Here is a 25,513-nt window from a genome sequence, read left to right as displayed (position 1 = left end):
GTCCATCACCAACTCCTGAAACTTGCTCAAACTCATGTCCATTGAGTCAGTGATGCCATCCAACCATCTCATCCTCTGTCGTCCCCTTCTCCTCCTCCTTCAATCTTTCCCAGCATCAGGATCTTTTCCAGTGAGTCAGTTCTTCGCATCAGGTAGCCAAAATATGGGAGCTTCAGCTTCAGAATCAGTCCTTCCAATCAATATTCAGGACTGATTTCCTTTAGGATCGACTGGTTTGATCTCCTTGCAAGCCAAAGGGTTCTCAAGAGTCTTCCCCAACACCACAGTTCAAAAGCATCAATTCAAAAGCACCATAAGGTAAGGTTATCATTAACTATTTGTTAAGTACATAAATAAATGAAAGAAATATCACTAGTTTCTGAAACACAAAATCAGTACAGAGAACAGACTTACTGCATTTGAGGGAAACGTTTAACCACATATGAAGAGGAGGCATTTTGTGAATTTTCCTTTTGCTGCCCTTACTGGTCAAAATGTGTTCCTCATGAACTTGGAAAGCCTTAGAGGTGATCCAGAGGTCAACTAGGAGGTAAATTAGAAGTCAACTGGCAGGGAACCAAACACTTTCTAAGTTCTGTGTTCCATTTGAACTAGATTAACTTTGACTTTCCCTGTGTTTTACACTAGACTTCCATGTGTTTTATAAGTGCCTAGTCTTCATCTTCCCTCTCAAAATGTTTCAAAATTACTGAACTGGGTAAATTTCAGTGTGAAGATAAAAACTGAAGCCCACATTAAATTAATGAAATAACCCAAAGCTACAAAGGTGATGAGTGCAGACTCCCTACATTAGATGGAAAAACGAGGCAAATCCCCTAGGAATGGTATGGTAGCGGCTTCCCTGGTAGCACTAGAAGTAAAAACCTGCCTGCCAATGCTGGAGACACAGATGACACGGGTTCGATCCCTGTGTTGGGAAGCTCACCTAGAAGAAGAAATGGCAACCCATTCCAGTAGTCTTGCCTGGAAAACTCAGTGGAAAGAGGAGCCTGGTGGGCTACAATCTGTGCAGTCACAAAGAGTCGGACATGACTCAAGCAACTTAGCTTAGCTCTGACAACAAATAGAAATTGTTATTTTCCTTCTCCTTCTTTCTTCTCCCTGGTAGTTCCCTTTCCCTCTTGATGCTTTCATTCTTACATTATTGCCACATTATTAAGAAAAAGACTTTTAGAGACTGAATGTGAATATTTCAACTGATGACTTTGTAAAGGAGAGCTATTCCGGTAACTAAGTTTCCCAGGCAATTTTCATTCTGTCATTTGCCAGATGAAAATGCCAGATGCTTTTTAATGCCAGAATGCTCCCAAAATAACTGGCTATCACTCATTTTTATTTCTGAAGTTAATATGAAAATATTCAAACATTAGCTCAATCTGTATTGACACAATTCATCTCTACCAAGAAATTCCTAATAAGCAGGAAACAAATTGGAGGTAAAATATATTGTTATTCCTTCTTTTCAAACACCAGAGGGCACTAAATACTGAAAAAGAAGCCAGAAATTTTTACAAAGCATACATAAATAGATTTTCTCACTAGAGGGAGCAAGAAAAAGTTAAATTAAAATAATATAGTATATGTACTCTTAAAAAATTCTTTCTCTATAGAACACATATGCTACTTTAAGAGAACAAGTATTTACGTTAACCTAGAGAATCATATTATTATCAGAAGAATTATAATAAAAGTCAACCAGAAAAGATGGTCTCTTTCTCAGGAATCTTAAAATGAAGGGAAATTTATATCTACATCATATATTTCATTGCTATCCTCTCTGTGTCTCTCTCCTTCCCCTCCTCTTTCCCTCCCTCTAAACTTGTGCCTCTATTTCTATTTACATCTCCATTTACAGGTCCAGCTTTATACCTTTAGTATGATATATTGATGTGTATCTCTAACTCTCTCACTTTGTCTGCTGTTTATATATATATATAATATGTATATAACAGAACCAAAACTGAAGTATTCATGCTAGTAAGTACATAGTAAAACAGACGCTGTCATACACCACTGGCAAGGGCATTATAATGGTCAAACAAAACAGACAAATACCAAAAAACAAATTCCGTAAAACAATATGAAGATGCACGTGTTTAGACAGAGAGATTTTTTTAAGCTGAAAATTCATTTTAAGTATACTTTAAGAAAATGAGAGATATGTAAAATATGAATGTACAGACATTTGCTAGAGAAACACAGTAGTAGCAAAGTAGAAACAAGCCTTATACCTTATAGTAAAGAAAATGGTATAATAAACCGCTGTTTCAGCCATAGACTGAATATTATGCTGTCATTAAAATTTATTCAGAAATTATTAAGTGACATGTGACATTATGACATAATGTTAAATTTTTTAAATAGGAAATAAAACTATATAAAAATATGTTCTCAATATAATTTTAAAATGTTCTTTTATTAATGGTTGTTAGATTTCTATAGTAGGGTTACAGATAGATGGTAATTTCTTTTTAAATTTTTCATCTTTTCTAAATTTTCTTGAGTGGGCACAAATCAATCTTCTTCTTTTTTTTTCTTTAAAAAAATTAATTTATTTTTTATCGAAGGATAATTGCTTTTCAGAATTTTGTTGTTTTCTGTCAAACCTCAACGTGAATCAGCCATAGGTATACATATATCCCCTCCCCCTTGACCCTCCTCCCATCTCGCTCCCCACCCCACCCCTCTAGGTTGATACAGAGCTCCTGTTTGAGTTTCCTGTGGTCTCAGGCAATCTTCTTGATGAACTTCTCTGGTTCTTTTAGTCTGGCCTCGGGTGGTCTTCTCTGGTATGAAGAATGCTGACATCTTCCATTTGTTGAGTTTTAGTTACACAAAGAGCTTGAAGACATTGTTCTGTGTTTCCCTTGAGAAGGAGTCAGGACCCTGCTCCACGGCTGCACTACTGTTTCTTCGCTGCTTCTCCCTTGACTCTGCACGCCTTTCATTCCTGGATTAGCAACTGTTCAAATCTGCCCTTAGAGAAAAGAAATTCAAAACTGCCCTTAGAGAAAAGGAATAGTTGTACATTTTATCTTAGAAAAAAAAATCAAAGTTTCTAAAAAGATACAAGAAAAGTAAAAACAGCTCTTATTAGGATACATTTAAGAAATGAAAGTATTCAGGTTAGATGATATTTTGCTCTTTACCTGTCTTTCAATTCATCCATCCAGCCAATCATCCATCAAGACATACACATCATTGGTGTATCAGAGTACTTATTTTCTTTTTTTTTTAATTTAATTTTATTTTTTAAACTTTACATAATTGTATTAGTTTTGCCAAATATCGAAATGAATCCGCCACAGATATACATGTGTTCCCCATCCTGAACCCTCCTCCCTCCTCCCTCCCCATACCATCCCTCTGGGTCGTCCCAGTGCACCAGCCCCAAGCATCCAGTATCGTGCATCGAACCTGGACTGGCAACTCGTTTCTTACATGATATTTTACATGTTTCAATGTCATTCTCCCAAATCTTCCCACCCTCTCCCTCTCCCACAGAGTCCATCTTAAGTACTTAACCAGCATTGAATAATATAATGTGTTTATGTTTTATGTGACAGCTGCTCCGTCGTGTCCGACTCTTTGCAACCTCGTGGACTGTAGCCTGCCAGGCTCCTTTATCAGTGGAATTCTCCAGGCAAGAATTCTGGAGGGGGTAGCCACTTCCTTCTTCATGGGATCTTCCAAACCCAGGGATCGAACCCAGGTCTCCCACATTGCAGGCAGATCCTTTACCGTCTGAACCACCAGGGAAGCCCTTAGTCTCCTTTAATCTAGAACAATTTATTAGGCTTTCTTTGTCTCTGGCAACACTGATTTCTTGAAAGACCATAAGTTAATTACTTAAGTATAATGTCTCGCAACAATTTGTATTTTTTTTTTCTTCTTATAATTCAATTCAAGGTACAATTTTGTCTGGGATACTAATGAAGTAATGTTTTCTCCTCAGTGAATCACATCAGATGCCCCATTTTTGGTGACTAGTAAGTAATTTCTGGTAAAATACTTTGAGATATGTACATATCCTATTTCCCTTTAAAATTTATGTTATGGTTCTATCATTCTTTGATGGATGGTTCATGTCTAAATCAATTATTGCTATCATAATCACAAAACGGTGACTTTCTAATACCATCATCCCTTCTACTTTTAGTAGTTGGCATTCTTCTACTATTAAAAGATTTCCTTTCTCTCTCATTTACTTATCAATGGGTTACAATTCATTACTATAATTTTTTTATTTTGAAATTTCAATTGTGCCAGCTTTGGCCGCTGAAAGCCCCTTCAGGCTTGCCCTTTGTCCTTTGGACACAATCCCACCTTTTTTTTTTTTTTTGAGCACTGTCTTAAAGTCAGTTCAGTCGCTCAGTTGTGTCCGACTCTTTGCAACCCCATGAATCGCAGCACGCCAGGCCTCCCTGTCCATCACCAACTCCCAGAGTTCACTCAGACTCACGTCCATCGAGTCAGTGATGCCATCCAGCCATCTCATCCTCTGTCGTCCCCTTCTTCTCTCGCCCCCAATTCCTCCCAGCATCAGAGTCTTTTCCAATGAGTCAACTCTTCGCATGAGGTGGCCAAAGTACTGGAGTTTCAGCTTTAGGGCACCATAAGATGGTCCAAGTTCATTTGTACTTTTCCTGTTTCAACCCTGGAAAATTCTAATCTGATACTATGAAGTTCTTTGTAGCCTTTCTCTATTCCATATTGGTATCTCCCTTCTTCAAGATCTACAACTCTGGTCATCAGTGTCTTTACTCATTAGCTTAACACTGCAATACACAAAAAAGTAGTTTCTAAATTGCGACCCTCTTGCTACTATGAAATGCAAACTTACCAAGTAGAGCTTAAAATTAGTTTATAGTTCTTTTTGTCTTTAGAATAAGGGTATGGTTCAAAAGTTACTAAAATATTATTTAAAGTTATTTGATTAGTTCTTTTTGTCCCTCTAAGTTGTACTATTTGAAAAAAATATGTTTACAAAGCTAATTATACTTGGTTGGTTTTAGAAAAGGCAGAGGAACCAGAGATCAAATTGCCAACATCCGCTGGATCATAGAAAAAGCAAGAGAGTTCCAGAAAAACATCTATTTCTGCTTTATTGACTATGCCAAAGCCTTTGACTGTGTGGATCACAATAAACTGTGGAAAATTCTGAAAGAGATGGGAATACCAGACCACCTGATCTGCCTCTTGAGAAATTTGTATGCAGGTCAGGAAGCAACACTTAGAACTGGACATGGAACAACAGACTGGTTCCAAATAGGAAAAGGAGTTCGTCAAGGCCGCATATTGTCACCCTGTTTATTTAACTTATATGCAGAGCACATCATGAGAAAAGCTGGGCTGGAAGAAACACAAGCTGGAATCAAGATTGCTGGGAGAAATCTCAATAACCTCAGATATGCAGATGACACCACCCTTATGGCAGAAAGTGAAGAGGAACTCAAAAGCCTCTTGATGAAAGTGAAAGTGGAGAGTGACAAAGTTGGCTTAAAGCTCAACATTCAGAAAATGAAGAACATGGCATCCGGTCCCACCACTTCATGGGAAATAGATAGGGAAACAGTGGAAACAGTGTCAGACTTTATTTTTCTGGGCTCCGAAATCACTACAGATGGTGACTGCAGCCATGGAATTAAAAGACGCTTACTCCTTGGAAGGAAAGTTATGACCAACCTAGACAGCATATTCAAAAGCAGAGACATTACTTTGCCAACAAAGGTCCATCTAGTCAAGGCTATGGTTTTTCCTATGGTCATGTATGGATGTGAGAGTTGGACTGTGAAGAAGGCTGAGCACCGAAGAATTGATGCTTTTGAACTGTGGTGTTGAAGACTCTTGAGATTCCCTTGGACTACAAGGAGATCCAACCAGTCCATTCTGAAGGAGATCAGCCCTGGGATTTCTTTGGAAGGAATGATGTTAAAGCTGAAACTCCAGTACTTTGGCCACCTCATGGGAAGAGTTGACTCATTGGAAAAGACTCTGATGCTGGGAGGGATTGGGGGCAGGAGGAAAAGGGGATGACAGAGGATGAGATGGCTGGATGGCATCACTGACTCAATGGACGTGAGTCTGAGTGAACTCTGGGAGTTGGTGATGGACAGGGAGGCCTGGCATTTGCGATTCATGGGGTCGCAAAGAGTCGGACATGACTGAGCGACTGAACTGAACTGAACTGAACTGAAGGAGCCAATAACATTTGCTAGCAACTAAGATCATAAATCCATCCAGCCTAGCCAGGATGCCTCTGCCTATTATGGGCTGAATATTTGTGTTCCCCAAAGTTCCTATGCTGAAACACAAGCCCCCAGTGTGGCTATATTTTGAGGAAGGACCTTGGGGATATAATTAGATTTAGACTACGTCAGCAGGATGGAAACTTCATGATGGGATTAGTGCCCCTATAAGAAGAGGAGGAGAGATCTCTCTCTGTCCTCCCACATACTTTGAAGAAAGGCCGTACGGGAACAAAGTGAGAAGGTGGTTGTCTACAAGCCACGAAGAAAGCCCTCACCGAGAACTGAACTGGCCAGCGCCCTGATCTGGGACTCCCTGTCTCCAGAATTGTGAGAAATAGATAGGTGTTCAAGACACCCAGTCTGTGGTGTTTGTAACAGCAGCACAAGTTGACTAAAACAGGGCCTTTTCTCACTTCTACTAGTTTTCTTCTCCTCAGCTTTGCCCCCGGAAACCAGAAACATCAGTTGGCAAGTGGATTAGGGGAAGGGCAGAGGGATGAAGAGGTCAATCATACAAGCTCTTTCCTAAGGGCAGGCAACTGCCATCTACAGACTTTAGCATGGAGGGAGGTAAGAAGTCTTATCTTTTAAAAAAATGTTTATTTATATTTTTGGCTGCACCGGGTCTTCGTTGCTGTCTGCAGGCTTTCTCTAGCTGCAATCCATTGGCTTCTCCCTGCGATGGCTTCTCTTGTTGCAGAGCATGGGCTGTAGAGCGCACAGGCTTCTGTAGTTGTAGCGTACAGGCTTAGCTGCCCTGCAGTACATGGAATCTTCCCCAGCCAGGGACTGAACCCATGCCCCCTGCCTTGGCATTCATCTTAACCCCTGGACAACCAGACAAGTCCAAGAAGTCTTGTCTTTCAATAACAATTGAATCACTTGATGGATATCTGAAAATGTGAAATTCTAACTACTGAACTGAAATAGTATTTTGTAAACATGAATGTAATAAGGGTTTAAAAGCTGAAAAGTATTGACTCATTCCAAACACCATCCAGGGCTAGGCACTATTTACTTCTACCAAACAAATATTTAAGAGACAGTGAAAGATTAACATGAATTAGTGCTTGAACGGTACATGAAATCATGCTTGCTCATTATCCTGAATATACATCTGTCATGACCTGAATTGTGTTTGCTCCAGATTTTATATGTTGGAGCTCTAAGCCCCAGTACTTCAGGATGTGACTGTATTTGGAGATAAGGCCTTTAAAAAGTTAAAATGTTAAGATAAGGCTGAAAGGGTGGAACTTAATCCAATATGACTGGTATCCTTGAAAGAAGAGGGAACCTGGATACACAGAGAGACACCAGGGGCATGTGTGCGCTGAGCAACAGCCATGTGAGAACACAGAGAAAAGATGGCCATCTGCAAGGCAGAGAGAAGGGCCTCAAGAGAAACTGAACCAAACCGAACCTATTAGCACCTTATCTTAGACTTCTAACCTCTAGAACTGTAAGAAAGTAAATTTCTGTTAAGCTACCCCATGACATAAATATATATGTGAATATATATATTTGAATATATATGTGTATATATTTGACATGTCACAGTTATTTCCCCAACACCTTCTAGTTCTCTGTTTCTAACCCTAAACACATTCCTCAAACTAATTCATCCTCTTTTTCCTCTGTTATTGTCCTTGGCTTTCTTCCTAAGCTGCAGTTGGAATCCATTTTCCTGTACTAAGCCTTCTTTTAGCCTCTATAGGGACAAAATGAGCAGATATAAATGGAGGCTGGCATTTTTCCTGAAGCCTCTTTTACAGGGCTCCTGCAATCACCAGATGCTAGTTTTTTTTTTTTTTTTTCCATCCTCAACCCAAATCCTGTGGTTGAACCAAGCCAAAGTCTGCCAGCTATACCTTATAAATATCTCATCAACTAATACCCCACCAAGACTAGGAGACATGAACTTCCCCTAGGCACTGGAAATATGTTAGCAAGTCACATATAAGCTGAACTACCAGTTCAAAATCTTTGATGGCTCGTTAGCACAATAGGATCAACCTCAGGAGAGGAGGTGTGATATCTGACAGCTGCAAATATGCTCTACACCAATCATCCTCTTTTTTCCCTTCTACTTTTCTCCTTATGAGATCTGTGTATTGCCTGGAGTAAAGGTGTGTGTGGCTAGATGACAGCCCTCTCTCGCAGAAAAGTTCTCTGTGGCTGGAAGAATAGTTTTTTTCTTTTTCTTTTTTTCAAGAATGAGGTGTCAAGTCAATAAAAACGATGGAAAGAATAGAGGCACTGGGACCATGCTTGCTGCCCATCACACCTCTTGGGTCATATGAGAGCTCCTGGGCAAGAGAGGAGTTAGGACCAGAGTATGAAGGAGGCCCTACCATGAGGGACCTAGTGAGAGTTGAGGGATTGGCACTGCCCCTATGGGACTCAGTTGCTAGAAAATTGAGCAGAGGATCATTCCCCTCCCTTCCTTAAAATACCCAGTGTTGGCAACTACCTTGGAGAAGGAATACCATTCTGGTATTCTTGCCTGGGAAATCCCATGGACATAGGGGCCTGGTGGGCTATGGTCCATGGGGTTCCAAAGAGTTAGACGTGACTTAGCAATTAAATTGGAGAAGGAAATGGCAACCCACTCCAGTATTCTTGCCTGCAGAATCCCATGGACAGAGGAGCCTGGTGGGCTGCTGTCCATAGGGTTGCACAGTCAGACACGACTGAAGCGACTTAGCATGCATGTATGCATTGGAGAAGGAAATGGCAACCCACTCCAGTATTCTTGCCTGGAGAATCCCGTGGACAGAGGAGCCTGGTGGGCTGCTGTCCATAGGATTGCACAGTCAGACACGACTGAAGCGACTTAGCATGCATTCATGCATTGGAGAAGGAAATGGCAACCCACTCCAGTATTCTTGCCTGGAGAATCCCAGAAACAAAGGAGCCTGGTAGGCTGCCATCTATGGGGTCACACAGAGTTGGACAGGACTGAAGTGACTTAGCAGCAGCAGCAGGGGACTGCCTTGGTGGTCCAGTGGTAAGGCTCTGAGCTTCCAATGGAGGGGGTCTGGGTTCAGTCCCTGGGCAGGGAACTAGATCCCACATACAGCAACTAAAAAAAGATCCCCACATGCCAGAGTGGAAAGATCCTGCTTGCCACATCTAAAAGCTAGCACAGCCAAATAAACAGATAAAACTCCTGCTTTGACCTCCAGGGACCTCCACACCTTTATTTTAGCTACATGCATGTATAATCACAGGTGCACTGAGATTCCCTCAAGCGACTGTGAAATGTTGGGTTTGACAAGGGAGACTTGAGTGAGATACAGCAGGCGCTACCTGTTGTTTGTGGCTGAACAGAGACAGTGGATGGATTTTGAGCATGTTTGACAGGTGCTCTTTGAGGATCCCTGAAAATGAGAAGGCAAGATAGCTTGTTGACAGAGGGGACATGGGAGTACACTGGAAGTACTGACCAGGGATAAAATTAACATGGAAATCTACTTCCTTTCTGCTTTATCTTTCCATGTAGCTCTTGCTTGTGCTCAGTCGTGTCTGACTCTTTGTGACCCCATGGACTATAACCCACCAGGTTCCTCTCTCTATGGAATTTTTCAGGGCAGAATACTGAAGTGAATTTCCATTTCCTTCTCTAGGAGATCTTCCCAACCCAGGTATTGAACCTGTGTCTTCTGCACTACAGGCAGATTCTTTACCACTTCCCAGATTCTTCTGGGAAGCCCCATGTGAAATAACTTCTAAAGCCACAACAATCTCATCCCAGGATACACAATTTTGTTACATCTACAAAGAGTCTTATTTCCAAATAAGGTCTCATTCACAAGTATCAGGGGTTAGGACTTAAATATACCTATTGGTGAGGACACTATTCAACCCATGACCTGTCCTATGGAAGTGTTCCTTCAGCTGAGAATCCTTCCTTTTTCGTTAATCCCAGTTGGGCAAGGCGATTTTTGTAGTCTGTATTACCAAAATTTTAGTGTTTTTTCATTTTCTAGAAAAAATTACATTTAGTTGAACTTTGGTTTTCAAAATATGTTTGGTCTTTATCCACCTTTCATAGGTAGGACGGGCTTCCCAGGTGGCTCAGTGGGTAAAGAATCCACCTGCAATGCAGGAGACTGGGTTTCGATCCCTGGGTCAGGACGATCTCCTGGAGGAGGGCATGGCAACTCACTCCAGTATTTTTGTTTAGAGAATGCCATGGACAGAGGAGCCTGGAGGGCTGTAGTCCATAGGCTCACAAAGAGGCAGACACGACTAAAGCGACTTAGTGCACAGCACACACACAGCATAGGTAGGAAGCCTTAAAACAGCTGCCAGTTACACTGTGCTCAGCTACTTACCAAGAAAGACAGCCTCAGACAATTCACTGCACTGATCAAGGTTGATTGAACTGTTTCCTTTATTCCTGGGCACCGTGCAGGCAGCATTTCCCACTTCCCTTTGCAGTTTGGTGTGGTCATATAGCTAGTTGTGAGCAGAAATGCTGCACATCGCTTCCAGCTGGCCCATAAACCCTCTCAAGAGGTCACCCATTCACCTCTCTCTCCCAACTCCCTAACATATTCCAGTCTGGATATCTAGATTCAGGGCAAAGTTGAAAGATACAGGATGATGATGGTGAATCATCTATCAGTCTGAGTTCCTGAATGATTAAGTAAAATAGAGCTCCCTAACAGTGATCAGGAACACCATTTTGGAATTTCATGGAGTAAGAAATGTACTTCCATTTCACTCAGGACTAAGTGACCAAGATTTTGAGGGTTATCTATCAGATGAGTAAACATTTTCTTAATACAAATAACAAAGGTGATGAGTAATCGATTCAGTTGGGTTCTTCCTTACTGGGAAGTTTGAAGGCCAAAGACACAAAATAGGATAATCTACAAAAAGTGAAAGGGTAAAATTCACACATTTCAAAGTGACCCCTTAGAGTCTAATGAAAACACACCTACTTGCCCCTTCTACCTCCTCTCCTGCCATTCAAACTGAGCGGCTTCACTTTCACTTTTCACTTTCATGCATTGGACAAGGAAATGGCAACCCACTCCAGTGTTGTTGCCTGGAGAATCCCACAGACTATCAGGCTACAGTCCATGGGGTCGTAAGAGTCAGACATAACTTAGCGACTAAACCACCACCATAGTACGTTGTACAACACAGGCAATCGACACAGTGAGTAGAGCAGAATATAAGGGATAAAAAGTTGATATGAATTCATAAAAGAATAGGAAAAAACGGTTGAAGAACAGGTCACCCTTAGAAACTTAAAAAGAGGTTTTTCTCCAAACTCTTCTATTTCACCTTTTAAGTCCCTAGATACACCACTTCCCCCGTTTCTCCTCTTCCTTAGAAGGGTGTTGGAGGAAATAGCACTTGAACATGGGCTTAGTTAGACACAATTTCCAATCCATGCTGTGCTACTTACCAGCTTTGTGACCATGGGCAAGTCCTTAACCTCTCTGCTGTTCAGTTTCCTTGTTCACAAATAGGGCCTTATGGGGATGACAATTTACCTAACAGGGAAGTTCCTTTCTGTCCCCTCTGTCTTTCTCGTACTGAGGCACCAAATCTAGTCATGCCCTCTGAGTAGATCTCCAATGCTCTTGGGCTTCGTTTCTCTCCTTCCTGGCCCCAGTCCAACCTTCATACATCTTAAAGGAGGTAACTTGTGATACAAATAAATGAAACTTTATTGAAGCAATGACAGGCAGGCAGAGAGTTATTTTTGTCAGGGCATCCTCCATGGTCATTTACATAATACGAATTGGTAATCACTTTTGCTGTAACACATTAGCTAGGCAGTAAGGCTTTTCAGCTGTAATATATGAAGTTAGTAAACCATTAGGCAGCCAAAAAGTGCAGAGAGGAAGAGCATAATCTCTCGAGCTTACCTACCTCCATGTAAATCCTGGCTTTAGCCCTTACCTGTTGTGTAACCGTGGGCAAGTTACCGAAACCCTTTGCACCCCAGTTTCCTCGTGAGAAGAGGGACAAGAGTGCATATTGTACGAGGTATTAGATTAAATGATATATAAAGTCCTTAGACCAGAGTCAGAACTAAAATTAGTTGAACAAAATGACTGAAAGATCCCTAAATATGAAGAAAATGATACATGTTCTTTTACTATTAACCTTCTTTTGTTCAAAACAGCTAACCCTATAGTTTGAGCAGATATGTGAGCTCTGACTCAGAGATAAACACCTTAGGCTTAACTAAATGAAGGTTAGGCACACAAAGCTTTATGAAGGGTGACATATAATAGCCACTCATTCATACACTGAGAAGAAAAAAACAGGTGAACCAAGCCCAGACACAGAAAACTTTTCCTTCTATTTCTCTCTCAGACACACACACACACATCAATATTGTATGAAAGACTGTTGATTTTTAAATGAGCTGAGTTTAAAGCCATTATAAAAACTAATTAGGAACTAACTTAAAATTATAATATAGTGTTTATGATCATGAACCCCTCTTTATCTGTTTCGCCTGTTTTTCAGATAAGCAGATTAAGTTACAGAGATGTTACAATACTTGCACAAAATGACTGGGGAGAGGAGATACATTTATTGGTCTGTAATAGGTTTTTGTTTAAAAAAAAAAATAGGTTAGAGTCTTAAATTCTCCACTCACCTAATCTCCACAACAACCCTCCAAAAAAAGACATAGACCCATTTCACAACTGAGGGAACTGAAATCCAACAAGAATTGGAAGTTTGTGCAAGATTATAAAACTGGTAAGTAACAGAGCTATACTTTAGACTTCAGTTTGCCTACCCAAATGCCTCGAGTTTTTCCCTTGGTTTCTCAGTTTTTCTCACTTTCCAGTAGCTGGGTGAAGCCATATGAAATTAATATAGACCAAATTTGGTTCACAGACCAAATTTGGGATTTGCACGTAATTCAATGTATACTCAGAGATGTGCCATGCATGCTGCTGCTGCTAAGTCACTTCAGTCGTGTCCGACTCTGTGCGACCCCATAGACGGCAGCCCACCAGGCTCCCCCGTCCCTGGGATTCTCCAGGCAATAACACTGGAGTGGGTTGCCATTTCATCACAACTGTTCACTGTCATTCTTGCTTCCTTATGTTTCCTTTACTTTCTCAAGTTCACAGCTTAACATCCTACAGGTATGGACACTGATTTGAATGGAATACCATTGGAAAGATCTTGGAGAAATATGAGATACGATCTTTGCTCTCAGATGACTATGGTCTAGTTAGAAAAGAAAAAATCCTCATGAAGGAAAGGATCAGAGAGGAAAACAATGAAGGAGAGATTCACTGGGATATCAATTCATCTGAATATTCATATGTCGAGCCCTATGCTTGCCTCTGGTGGATGCAGTAATGAGTAAGCGACACAGTTCGAGTCCTTGTGGAACAAGAGGTGAGATCAGTGAACAAATAATGGAATAATCACAGATAAAAAATCTGTTCAGAGTACCTCTCTGCTCTCTGCCTCTCTGTCCATCTCCAGGAACTTCTCTGACCTCAGTAGAACAGATATTGATCAGTTAACTTTTGAAGCAGCCTGTTTTTCTTTTACAGACTCCCATTTCTTTGTCTTTGAAGATGACTTTTCTGGCAATTTGGGGATAGAGTCCTCCCCTGAATGTACAGCAGGTATGTAATCAAGCAGGGTGGGAGTGACTGCTTGCAACTACAAATAAGTATCTAGCTTGGGGGAACTAAATAAAGAATGTGATTAAGAACTTTCTTCTTAAAACATGAAATTACAAACCACAGCAGGCTCAGTTACAAACTTGCTCGTGATTTGGGGACAGTCAAATATATTCTTGATGCTTCTTATGCTTCTGGTTATAACCACGTAGCCATTGGGTGGAGTACTAGAAAGAGGATTTAATTAGGTACATAAAATGCCAGATGTAACCATTGAGGGAGGGACACACTTTAATTACATTTTCTTTGTACTTATGGTTGAAATTGTAACCAAATTAGGTACTTTGAAAATAGACAAAGTTTGCACAAACATTTTATAAAAGGCTTGACAAATGTCATTGTACAAAATTGTATGCTCTCACTAACTAGATGCTTCTGTATTTCAGTCAAGTTTGATTTTCTATTTAACCCAAGTTTTAAGGACTCCTTTAAAATTTCAATCGGGGTTGTCATTTATTTTAAGGAATATGAATTGGATGACAGCATATTTAAATCCAAGCATATCATCTTTTAATGGGAAATTACTATTTCTTGGAAGCTTTTATTTCATTGCCACAGCACAGAAGATCATCTGAATGCTACAAAATGGACCATTTTAATCAATAATGTGAGTCTGCTGGGTCTTCAGAATTCCTTCCATTACTTCAAGCCATATTTGTATTGACATCTTTATGCATGACATACATGATTTCAAAATTCAGAAATTTTTTGTTTGCTTCATATATTATAAAAATATTAGACTAATAAAAATAAATTCCTTCATAGAAATTAAAGGCATGAATATATATATATATAATTTTTTTTTTTACTTTTTTAAAATTTTTGACGGTGCTGTGTGGTATGTGGTATCTTAGTTCCCCAACTACTTCAAGCCAATGCCCCCAGCAGTGGAAGCACTGAGTCTTAACCACTGAACTGCCAGGGAAATCCCGGAATGAATATATATTTAACAATAAAAGGCTCCAGCTTCTCAAAACTTTACCACTTAAAATCAGCTCAACAACACCAATAATAACAAATGCAATGAAGTGAAGACGGCACCCCATGGTTTAATATTTGAACAAGTGAAAACATATGCATTACTATATTTATTGAACCTAAACAATCTTGTGAGTTAGGAGTTATTTTATCCATTTTATAAATAAAGAAACTGTGGCTCAGAGAGGTTAAGAATCTCATCAAATATCACTTGGTTAAGGACTGAGACAGCTAAGATTTGAGATCAGTTTCATCAGGCCTCAGAGCCAACACACTTAACCATGAACAATATAGCCTGATGAGAAGAAAGAAAATCAACTATCAGGCTGCCATAGTAAGCAAAAAGGGAGGCTATGAAGTGAAAGCAGTAGGAAATTACCCAGTGCGACTTCCAGCTGGGTGAAATCATTTTCAGTAACTGAAGAGTGAGACATTTCAAAAGAATAAATATCAGAATGCTGGCAATTTAGATGTACACTATGAAAATACTGCACAGAATCAAAGTTGATTTTAGTTTCCACCTTGAAAAGCTACGTGGTGATTAAGAACACAAATTTTGGAATCAGACTATTCTGGGTCCAAGCTCTTGCTCTTTTAATAGCTATGCAATTGTGGACTGATAACCTTTTTAAGCCTTAGTTTACAAAATATTTTTTAAATGGGGATAAAAATAATAATTCTGTCTTAGCTTGGGTTTCCCCTAAGAGGAGAGCCCAAGGTAAGACTTCTAGACAGGAAGGTTTTTCTGGGAAATGATCTTAAGGAAGGCTGGGAACAGTCAAACATGAACAAACATGAAAGGAAGACAAGGCAATCCAAGGGCGAATGGAGGTAGATCCCTCTGAAGAACCCTTGAAGCGTTAAGTTAAATGCACCTCAGAATTGCCTCTCCAAGGGACAATGGAAAAGGGGTGTATTTATCCTTCATTCCCAGTTGGTCAGAGTTGCCTTATGTTGTGTTAACATTCTCCTGCTTAAAGGCTTGCACGTGTGTCAGAATAGTGTGGGGTGGAGGAAACCTACTTCATGGTGGTGGAGAAAAACCAGGGCAGAAAGGATGAGATACTCTGTAGAGTCAAAGTAAGCTTCTTTCAAACTACACATACACATAACTAATTGCTATAGTAAAAACTGGAATAAAAAGGTGAGCTGTAAAATTGTGAGAGAATATCAGTAATTGCCAGAGGCTAGTGGATTAGATAAAGGAATTGACTTCAAATGTGTGGAATAGTTTTGGCAAATGTTCCAGTTTGTGAATGCGGTGATTGTTACATAACTATTTATGTCATAAAGTTATTTAATTGCACACTTAACATTAATGATTTTAATTATTAATATAATTACTAATAAATATTATACCTCAATACAGTAAATTTTAAAAGAAAAGGTGAGCCAGGCTGTGCAATACACACAGAGATGTCTGATGATAAGTTGCTTACCTCACATCATCATGAGGAATCAGTGTAGTAGTATATCCAAAGCACAGTAATTAATACTTACATGAATAACAGTGGCTATTATAATTACTAATCACCTGCTTGAGATAATCCTGATGACTTTGAAATAAGTGGTAGAATTGGGAAGTTGAATTAGTTTGGAGGAAGACTGATTTAGCCTTGCATTTATTCAAATTAGATGACTAATATTAAAACATACAAGTGACTTAAGACTTTAGAACTTTCCAATGAGCACTTAGTGTGGAGCTGGATATTTGAGTGGGAGCCTCAAAGAAGAGATAGTTAATGAAAAAAAAAAAAAAAGAGTAAACGAGAATAACAAGGGAGAATTTGCTGAAAGAAGTTCATCTTCCAATTTCAAGGAAATCGTTGAAAGTACAAAGGAAAGATGAAAACTGACATCCTTTTAATGAATACTTTGTGCCAAGGACTTAGCACTATTATTTTCCATAACCACACTGTTGGGTGGATACGATTGTTTCTATTATAGAGATGAGGAAATTAAGGATTAGAGAAGTTAACCCACTAGCTAAGGGCTACGCAGTCACTTCATACTTGGACAGGTCTGCCTGATCCAGAATTTCTGACTGTAACGTGCCTGCTCTTTCTCACATATCATGTTTCCAGAAGAGTAAGAGAGTCAGAATTATGGATGGCGACTCAGAGTGGCACAGGTCCATTGTGAAGATCTGGAGAGACATGCTGGATATAATGGCTAATAGAAGGCAATGAAGGATAACCTTTAAGGAAACAGTTTCTTCCATTGGCATGATGAGGTTCTAAAGGGATATGATGGTAAAGAAAATGCAGAGCCAGTGGGTGTAGGTTTCCTGATGGAAAACTTTATCTGTGAAAGAGGAAAGGGAAATATAGTAATATAGGTATCCCCATTCAAGGTCCAAGATCCAGATTTTTATTTGATGCAGCCAGTGTAGACCATATGGGTTCATTTGATTTTTCATCTCCTGTGTATGTATATGCCAAAGACAAATTACAATCCTAAGCATCTGGCATTTAAACAAGAAGATGTGATTGCTTTACACCAAAGGAAACTTGTTAATACAGGAACACAGCAGCACTAGAGCACAGATGGTTCTTTGCTCTCTTCTTGAGCTTCCCTGATGGCTCAGTTGGTAAAGAATGTGCCTGCAATGCAGGAGACTGCTGTTTGATTCCTGTATTGGGAAGATCTGCTGGAGAAGGAATAGGCTACCCACTCCAGTATTCTTGGGCTCCCCTTGTGGCTGCCACCACTGCTTGCCAAAGGTCTATTCTATTTTCAAAGAGCAGCCAAGAGATTGGTGCTCAGATAGTGAGGCAAAGTCCTGACTATTGTCTCTATCTCTGCTGATTCTAGTTGTTTCTTTATGTAAATTTTAGAGCTTTTTTTTTTTTCAAAATTAGAAAATTATTTCTTAGAATGGCATTGAGCCACAAGCCACTGCAAGTGTGTAATCCAATTATTCTCCCAGATGCAGGAAAGTGAGGGGCAATGAAGAAGACAGCTAGTGACTCAGGGAATAGGAAATGTGATGATAAACCTTTGACAAATCATTCATTCAACAAATATTTGTGAGAACCTTTCTATGCCATTCTAAGTGCCATTGATATATGAGAAAAGAAAACTGAGAAAACCTCAGCCTCCAGGGAGCTTATACAAAAATAAATATGCACAAACAATTAAATATACAAAGTCAGAAAGAATGGCTCTAAAGAAAACTTTGGGCTAAGAGGATAGTAATGTGAGGTTATTGACTCAGGGTGGTCAGCAAAATTCTTCATTCGGATAGAAAAATGATGGAAGAGAGTGAACCATCAAATATCTGTGTAAAGATCTTTATGGAGAAGAAAACAGTGAGTACAAAGTGCTTGGGAAATGATGGGAAAAGTCTTACTCAGTTTGCGGAACAGCAACGAGACAGCATGGCTAGAATACGATAGCAGAGGTGGGAACTAGGCCTGGATCATGTAAGGATAGTGCTGCAAGCCTACTGGTAAGAAAGATGGTTAGATGTCCCCTTACGTGTGATAGAAAGTCACTGGCAGAGCTAAGCTTGGTGCTCTGTGATGACCTAGAGAAGCTGGATGGTGGCAGGGGGCAGTGAGTAGGAGGGAGGCTCAAGGGGGGAGAAGATCTAGGAGAATACTCACAGCTGATGCATGCTGTTAGTACAGCAGAGACTAATACAACATTGTAAAGCAATCATCCTCTGATTTAAAAAAAAATCATTGCAGACAGCAAGAAGAAGCACATCATTTATGATCTCAGGGGCTGTTGCAAGCTGTCATGAGAGAGATGAAAACATTCTTGTTTCTCATCTTTTGCTGAGACAGTTCCCCATCTCTCTAGACTGGGAACCAACTGCATCTTTCTAGTTACAGGGCACAGTAGACATGCCACCCTGAGTCTTTACATTGGCAAATGGTAAGGTTGCATGTGAGTACTCAAAATTGTACTGGTGTTTCTGATGATCATAATAGCCCCAGAGGCCAGCCTGTAAAGTGAGTTTTTCTAGGAGAGGGAAGAATGCCAGATGGTAGGCAGTCCTAGTAGATAGGGCTAGGGCTCACTGAAAAAGTCTAGGACCTAAATAATCAGGATTCAAAGAAACAAATATTGCAGTATTTAAATATTACAAATAAGGAGATTTGGCCCCCTCCACTGACACCAGTATTAGTGGTGAGGAATCTGTGTAGGGTCAGAAAATGCCTGCAAATCTCAGAGAAATGGTTGAAATGGCATTTTTGTTGGGTGGAGGAAACAACACCCCACAACTAGTATCCCTACCTACTGTCAAATCTATAACTACCTCTGCCAGTCAATAAAACTTTCTCATGTTTGTTACATTTTTACTGTTTCCAAAATCCTTTCATGCATACGATTTGTTTGACTTTCACAACTTTGGGAGATGGGTGTAACAGGTTAAGAGCCTTAATAGTCACAGGCAAGGAAGGAGGGATGCAGAATCATCTGTTCAAGGTCATCATGCCCTTTAGCTCATTAAGGGACAGAGACATGCAGCTCTTTCGACTCCTGATTCAAAGATTCATACCTGAGAGCAGGCCATTTTATGTGGATTGTAATGATGCTGAAAATATATGGACTAAGTAAAATTTTTGTGTGCTGTGTGCCAAGTCACCTCAGTTATACCTAATTCTTTTGTGACTCTATGGACTGCCAGGCTCCTCTGGCCATGGGATTCTCCAGACAAGAATACTGGAGTGGGTTGCCATGCCCTCCTCCAGGGGATCTTCCCGACCCAGGAATCGAACTCATGTCTCTTACGTCTCCTGCATTGGTAGTCTGGTTCTTTACCACTAGCATCACTTAAAATTTTAGGAGTTAAAAAATAAATGAATGCCAAGTAGCCCAAAAGGAGAACACTTACTGTAGGAGTTGAAGCCTTGGCACAGAAATACCAAGAAAGCAGACTGATCCAGACCACAGCCTGCAGGCACCATATCTTTGCTTTAAATACCAGCAGGGAGAAGGATTCATTGCATGACTTTCCAAGATCCTTCCTGGCTTCCAGAGTGTAGCTCATGAACTTGTCCTCTTTAGCCTTAAACCCATCTATTTAACGAGGCTGCTAGAATAAAAAAAATACATGCAGTTGTTGCTCATTTTTATACATTTAACTTTCACACAGCCCAGGTTTGCATGTATTATATACTGACACTCATAAAGAGTTTTTTCTACAGAGAATCTACACTTTTACTTACTAGTTATTGTCGTTTAGTTACTAAGTCGTGTCAGGCACTTTTACAGACCCCATGGAGCCCACCAGGCTCCTCAGTCTACGAGATTTCCCAGAATACTGGAGTAGATTCCCATTTTCTTCTCCAGGGGATCTTCCTAACCCATAGATCAAACCCATGTTTCCTGCATTGGCATGCAGATTCTTTACCACCAAGTCACCAGGGAAGCCTACTTACCAGTTGGCAAACAAATATTTTAAGCAATCATTTGACAGGTTAGGACCCAAAGTATGACAATTTTTGTATTTACAGCTATGTTTCTATTGTCATTTAAACACTTGCAGACCTCCCTTAGGATAGGACACAAAAGGCAAATTAAAATAAAAAGGCACTACAAAATGATGCAATAACACTGAAACGAAGGGTGAATAATCTGGAAACAAAGGCTGAAATAATTTGGAGGGCTAAAAAAGATCACTTTCTGCTCTCAATACAACACTTAACTGTGTATTCAATTACATTAAAATAATATGTATTCATTATTCATAACATAATTCTGGAAATTGATGGTTGAAGATTGAGTTTAAAGAGGCGGGGTGTAGCAATGGAAGAAACTGACAGATCCTAAAATTATGAATGGATAAGCAAGATAAAGAATTTCAGTGATACAAATACAAAGAAAATGTCTCAAGATCTCAGGCGTTATGGAAAAAATACATACCTTTATCGAAAGAACACAAGAAAGATCCAACTTTTTTGTAAACAAAGATTAGAGAAGATGAATATCAGCAAAATCTGCATCAAAATATTCAATTTTGCACAAAATCATCATCAAATGTCTTTTTCACATGTCACTTCAAATACGGTGCAGAATCAAGAAATATTAAATATACAAGTCTATAAAATTATAGGAAAATTATTTTGTTGTTATTTTCATTTAATCTACATAAAGCAAAATCTGTACCGTGTGTTAAATCACAATACCCACAGCACCCAGCAGAGTAGCTGGTATATGGGAAGAACACAAATCACATGGTAAACATTTTATTAGACTTAAACAATGATTAGTCAAGAGGTAAATACCAACACTTGTCAGGTAACCACCAATTTATTATAATTACACGTAAGTCTACGGCTTAACTTATGAATACTGTTAGGTAGTTAGAATAGGGAAAAGGAGTCCAGAATGGCGGTGTCTAAAAGATAAGGAAGAGAAAAGCCTGCGAATATAGAACAAAGGAAGGTCTGAGGACTGGAGTGAGGACCTCAGGTAAAACAAACAACACTCCTGGCTGGCCCAATTTACATAGGACAGGTCGGGGGTGGGGTGGGGGGGGGAACATATAAAAAGAGGAGCCAAAGCTAGCTCTCTCTCTCTCTCCCGTGCGCTTGGGCGCTCTTCTCTGCACATCTTTGGGTTGACATGCCCTCACGCCTCGAGGATGGATTTTCCTGTTATTATCTAAATAAAATAGAGCTGTAATACGGAGCTGTAACACTGATTTGTCTAAGAGGTATAACATAGTCCGTTCGAGACCTGAGAGCTATAACACGGTCTAAGACCCAAGAGCTGTGACATGCTGAGGGCTTTAATGTCCGTCACTCCAAATCTTTGTTGTGTTGAGACAGAACCGAGGAGTATATACTCCTCGGTTGCCTGACAAATACCAACATTTCAAACACCATTCCAAAACACATCAAGTAAGCAATTGCCTATAGTCTGAAAGAGAACAGACAGCAAGGCATAGGAAAAAAAGAGATGATTTCCAGTTCCACAGTTAACCATTGACTTCACCAAAACACTTCTCGCAGGCCTATTTTCTCATCTGTAAAAGATACTTTTAGGCTCAAAAATGTCAATAGAAGGGGGAAAAAATAGAGTAACATGAAAATTCAAAAAGTTCAAGTCTTCCTTGGTTATGTTCTTATTCTTAAATGTGCCCATACCTGCCCCAAACTCAGTCACTCCCTCCTTAGCACTCTCAAGACCCTCAGCTCAGACCTCTACCTCACCCTTAGTTCATCACCACTTATCTATTTCCCTCTTTTAGACAGTAATTTTTATCTCCCAATTATTGGGGAGCTGGTATTGTTAAGGTCTCAAAGACATAAATCAATTCAGAGGAGCCTGTGAAGAGTGTGACCATTCACTCTGCTTGAGGTCGAAATGCTCAAGCCACTAAGAAACTCTGAGATGGAGCAGGGCTCAGTGCAAAATGGCTTCGTCTTGAGAGCATCTGAATTCTTAACTCATTACAACGGCACTGTACAATGTGCCCCTCACAAATCCCCGAGGTGGGTCCTAATAATGGTTCTCTTGAAGAAACAAGCCAATGTCTCCTGAAGAAACTTGACCAATGCCATCTAACTTCCAAGGGGCAGAGGCTGAATTCGAATTTAGGACAAACTTGACTTTCCACCAACTGTGTGAGATGAGATTCCCTCTGAAATGCAGGAAACCTGGGGTTTGATTCCTGGATCGGGAAAGTCCCCTGGAGAAGGGCATGGCAACCTACTCCAGTAATCTTGCCTGGGAAATCCCATGGACGGAGAAGCCTATGGGGTAGCAAGAGTCGGACACGACTTAGATACTAAACCACCACCAACCGTGTTGCTGCTACCTGCGCAGGATTCCGGAAGGAGGGGCTGCTAGAAACTCGCAGAACGGGCCACGCGCGGGCCTTTTAAGGGGTGGGGTCCCCTTAAGGAAGGCAGGTTTTTTCTCACCCGACAAAAAATAACTCCTCAACCTGGAAGGGGGCTCTCTCCGAGTGCCGCCCATTCTAGGCGGAGGGCCGGGCAGATAGATGGACGAGGACCTGACCGACAGGCTGAGGGCGCAGTTCGCCCGTCGGCTGGCAACAGAGAGTGGTTCGGAGAGAGGGGAGGCGGCAGCCCAGGAGAACCGGGAGCCCAGGACGGGCGCCAACACGGTGGGATGGGACCAGCAACACCAGTTGAAAAGCGAACTGCCGGACCAAGAGGGCCGGGAGGCGGCCGCGGGCCTGGAAGGAGAATGGGACGCGGAGGAGCCCGGGCCGAGTGAGGCAGGGGGCGGGAGCGAGAGGGAGCCTGGTAGCCCGCAGCCCAGCGGGTCGAGGGGCGGAGAGCTGGCGGGGAGGAGAGAGAGGCGGGGAGAGCCGCGGGAGGGCCAGAACCGACAGCACTGGTGGAAGCCGGGAAGCTTTCATCCCGGCACGATCCAGGAGATGTACTGGGAGCGGTCCAAGAGGCGCTACCGGGAGAGGGCGCTGAAGCTGAGCATCAAGAACCCGAACAAGTGGAAGTACCGGCAGGATAAGAAGCCTCACGGGCTGGCGCCCCCGAGACCGGAGGAACCCAAGGAGATCCACGTTTACAAAGAGGACCTCTTGATCCCGTCCCAAGCACGGCGGCCCACCGTCAGATTCAGCTTCCAGACCGCATTTCAAAAGTCGTCGCAGTGGTCGACCGTCTCCCCCTCGGGCAGCGTCATCAACGAGCTGGCGAAGATGGGCGACCCAGACGTCCTGGAGATGGTGCAGCAAGGTGGGAGCCGGCTCGCGTGGCGCGGAGACCCCGGGGGGACGTTGGCGGCCCGGCCGCCCGGATCCCAGGGACGTTCGTGGATGCGCTGCACCCCGCGCGAGACAGCGCCCGCCAGGCGCATGGTCCCTGCCCGGGTGGGTGAGCGTGGGCGGGTGAACCGAGGTTCCCCAGCCTCTGAACTTGGGCAGAGGAAAGAAAGAGCCTCCTACCAAGGGGAGAGCCCAAGCTTAGCGCGCATGACAGCAGTTCCCGGTGTGGGCCCTGGAGTCCTGTTGCCTGTTTCTATTTGCCAATTACTGTTCAAGCTTTGAGATCCTTGTTAATTATGGGAGGAGCAGACCGAACCCTAAGGTCCATCAGTTTGCGATTCCTATGCACGTGGGGAGGCTGCTGTTTCACAAGGTTTCGTTGAATTTTTAGTTTCTTTGGGGAAATACTTGTTCATCCTTTGCTCCGGGGTTTCCCATCTCCCCCTACCCGTGATACTTGGGCTTTCCTCCTGAGCCATGCCAGAGGCCCCAGGAACCAGCCAGAAGCTAAACAGGTGTGGGTCCAGGAAAATACCAAGCCCTCTGGGACAGGATGGGACAGAGACAGGGCCAGCCTCTGGAAACTCCCCTTGTGGCCGTCCCGAACCCGTATTCTGTGGGTCTGTTTTAGTACACATTTCTTGAAAATGCACATATTTTCGTAGGTCTGTCTCCAGGGCCTTCGATGATATTCAGTTGTCTCAATGACACTTTACTTTCATGTCTTGTTAAGTGTTAGATCTGAACATGGAAGCAGTGGGTTTTTTTTTTTTTTTTTTGTAAAGTGATAAATGATCTAAGAAGTCATACTATTTAGTCTTCAAAGACACCAAAGAAATAAAATGCCTTATTTTATTATGCATCCTCCTCCTCCCCTTAACAGCTTGAGATATAATTTAAATACAATAAGAATCACCCACTTTAAAGGTACAGTTCCAATTTTAGTATATTTACAATTTTGCCATCATCAGCATAATCTGATTTTGGAACATTTTCATTACCCCAAATAGAAACCTCTTAGCTGTCACTCCCCCTTCACCCTCTCCCCACCTCAGGTACCCCCAGCTCTAGGCAGCCTTTAATCTATTTACTGTCTCTAGGTTTACCAATTCTGAACACTTCTGGTAAACAGACTCATACAATATGTGATCTTCTGTAACTGGTTTTGCATGTTATAACTTGTATCATTGCATTATTCCTTTTTATTGTCAAGTAATATTCCATTGTAGATATATTCATACTTAATCTGTTTATTGATTGGTGGACATTTGAATTGTTTCCACTTCCTTGGCTACTGTGAATGATGCTGCTATGAACATCTATTGCAAGATTCTGTATGAAAATACGTTTATATTTTTCTTGGGTATACACCTAGTATTGGAATTACTGAATAATATGGTGGCTGTATATTGAGCATTTTGAGAAATTGCTGAACTGTTTTCTGCCTCATTTTCGTATTTTTACAAGTAGTATATAGTGACCCCAATTACTTCACGTCTTCACTAACATTTGTGATTGTCTGTCTTTTTTATTTATAGCAACCCTAGTGGTTGTGAAGTGCTGTCTCAATGTGATTTTGATTTACATTTTCTCAGTGACCAGAAGTGTTGAGTATCTATTTCAGTGCTTATTAACTATTCATGTATCTTCATTGGAAAAAATGTCTATTCAAATCCTTTGCCTGTTTTAAAAAAATTAGTTAGTTGCCTTTTAATTATTGTGGTGTAAGAAGTCTTTATATGTTCAGTGTATATGGCTTGCAAATATTTTCCTCCGTTTGTGGGTTCTCTTTCCATTTTATTGATGGTATCACTTGAAGCAACTCCTCCCTTTTTAAACAAAAATAATTAAATACAGAGGGAAATACA

General features: G+C 41.1%; 1 protein-coding gene and 1 long non-coding RNA gene across 6 annotated transcripts in view; one reads left to right on the top strand and one right to left on the bottom strand.

Annotated features, from left to right (window-relative positions):
• Nucleotides 1–2,418: 2,418 nt before the first annotated feature.
• Nucleotides 2,419–23,576, bottom strand: LOC133241107 (uncharacterized). Of its 2 annotated transcripts, XR_009734519.1 has the most exons (3): nucleotides 23,489–23,576; nucleotides 19,779–19,976; nucleotides 2,419–2,998 (listed from the first exon to the last, which is right to left on the bottom strand). It is a non-coding gene; the product is annotated as an uncharacterized LOC133241107 (long non-coding RNA). The 2 variants fall into 2 exon arrangements; XR_009734518.1 differs by lacking the exon at nucleotides 19,779–19,976 and having other exon boundaries at nucleotides 2,419–2,993.
• Nucleotides 22,507–25,513, top strand: part of ANO5 (anoctamin 5) — an 86,706-nt gene continuing 83,699 nt past the window's right edge. For all 4 annotated transcript variants that reach the window (XM_061406201.1, XM_061406200.1, XM_061406199.1 and 1 more), the window contains exon 1: nucleotides 22,507–23,616. In XM_061406201.1, coding sequence (XP_061262185.1) covers nucleotides 22,896–23,616 — 721 coding nt within the window. In that variant the 5' untranslated portion in view covers nucleotides 22,507–22,895. The remainder of the gene's footprint in view (nucleotides 23,617–25,513) is intronic.

This window comes from Bos javanicus, chromosome 29 (genome assembly GCF_032452875.1).
Source record: "Bos javanicus breed banteng chromosome 29, ARS-OSU_banteng_1.0, whole genome shotgun sequence".
NCBI classification, from domain to species: domain Eukaryota; kingdom Metazoa; phylum Chordata; class Mammalia; order Artiodactyla; family Bovidae; genus Bos; species Bos javanicus.
This window is presented reverse-complemented; position numbering and strand designations above follow the sequence as displayed.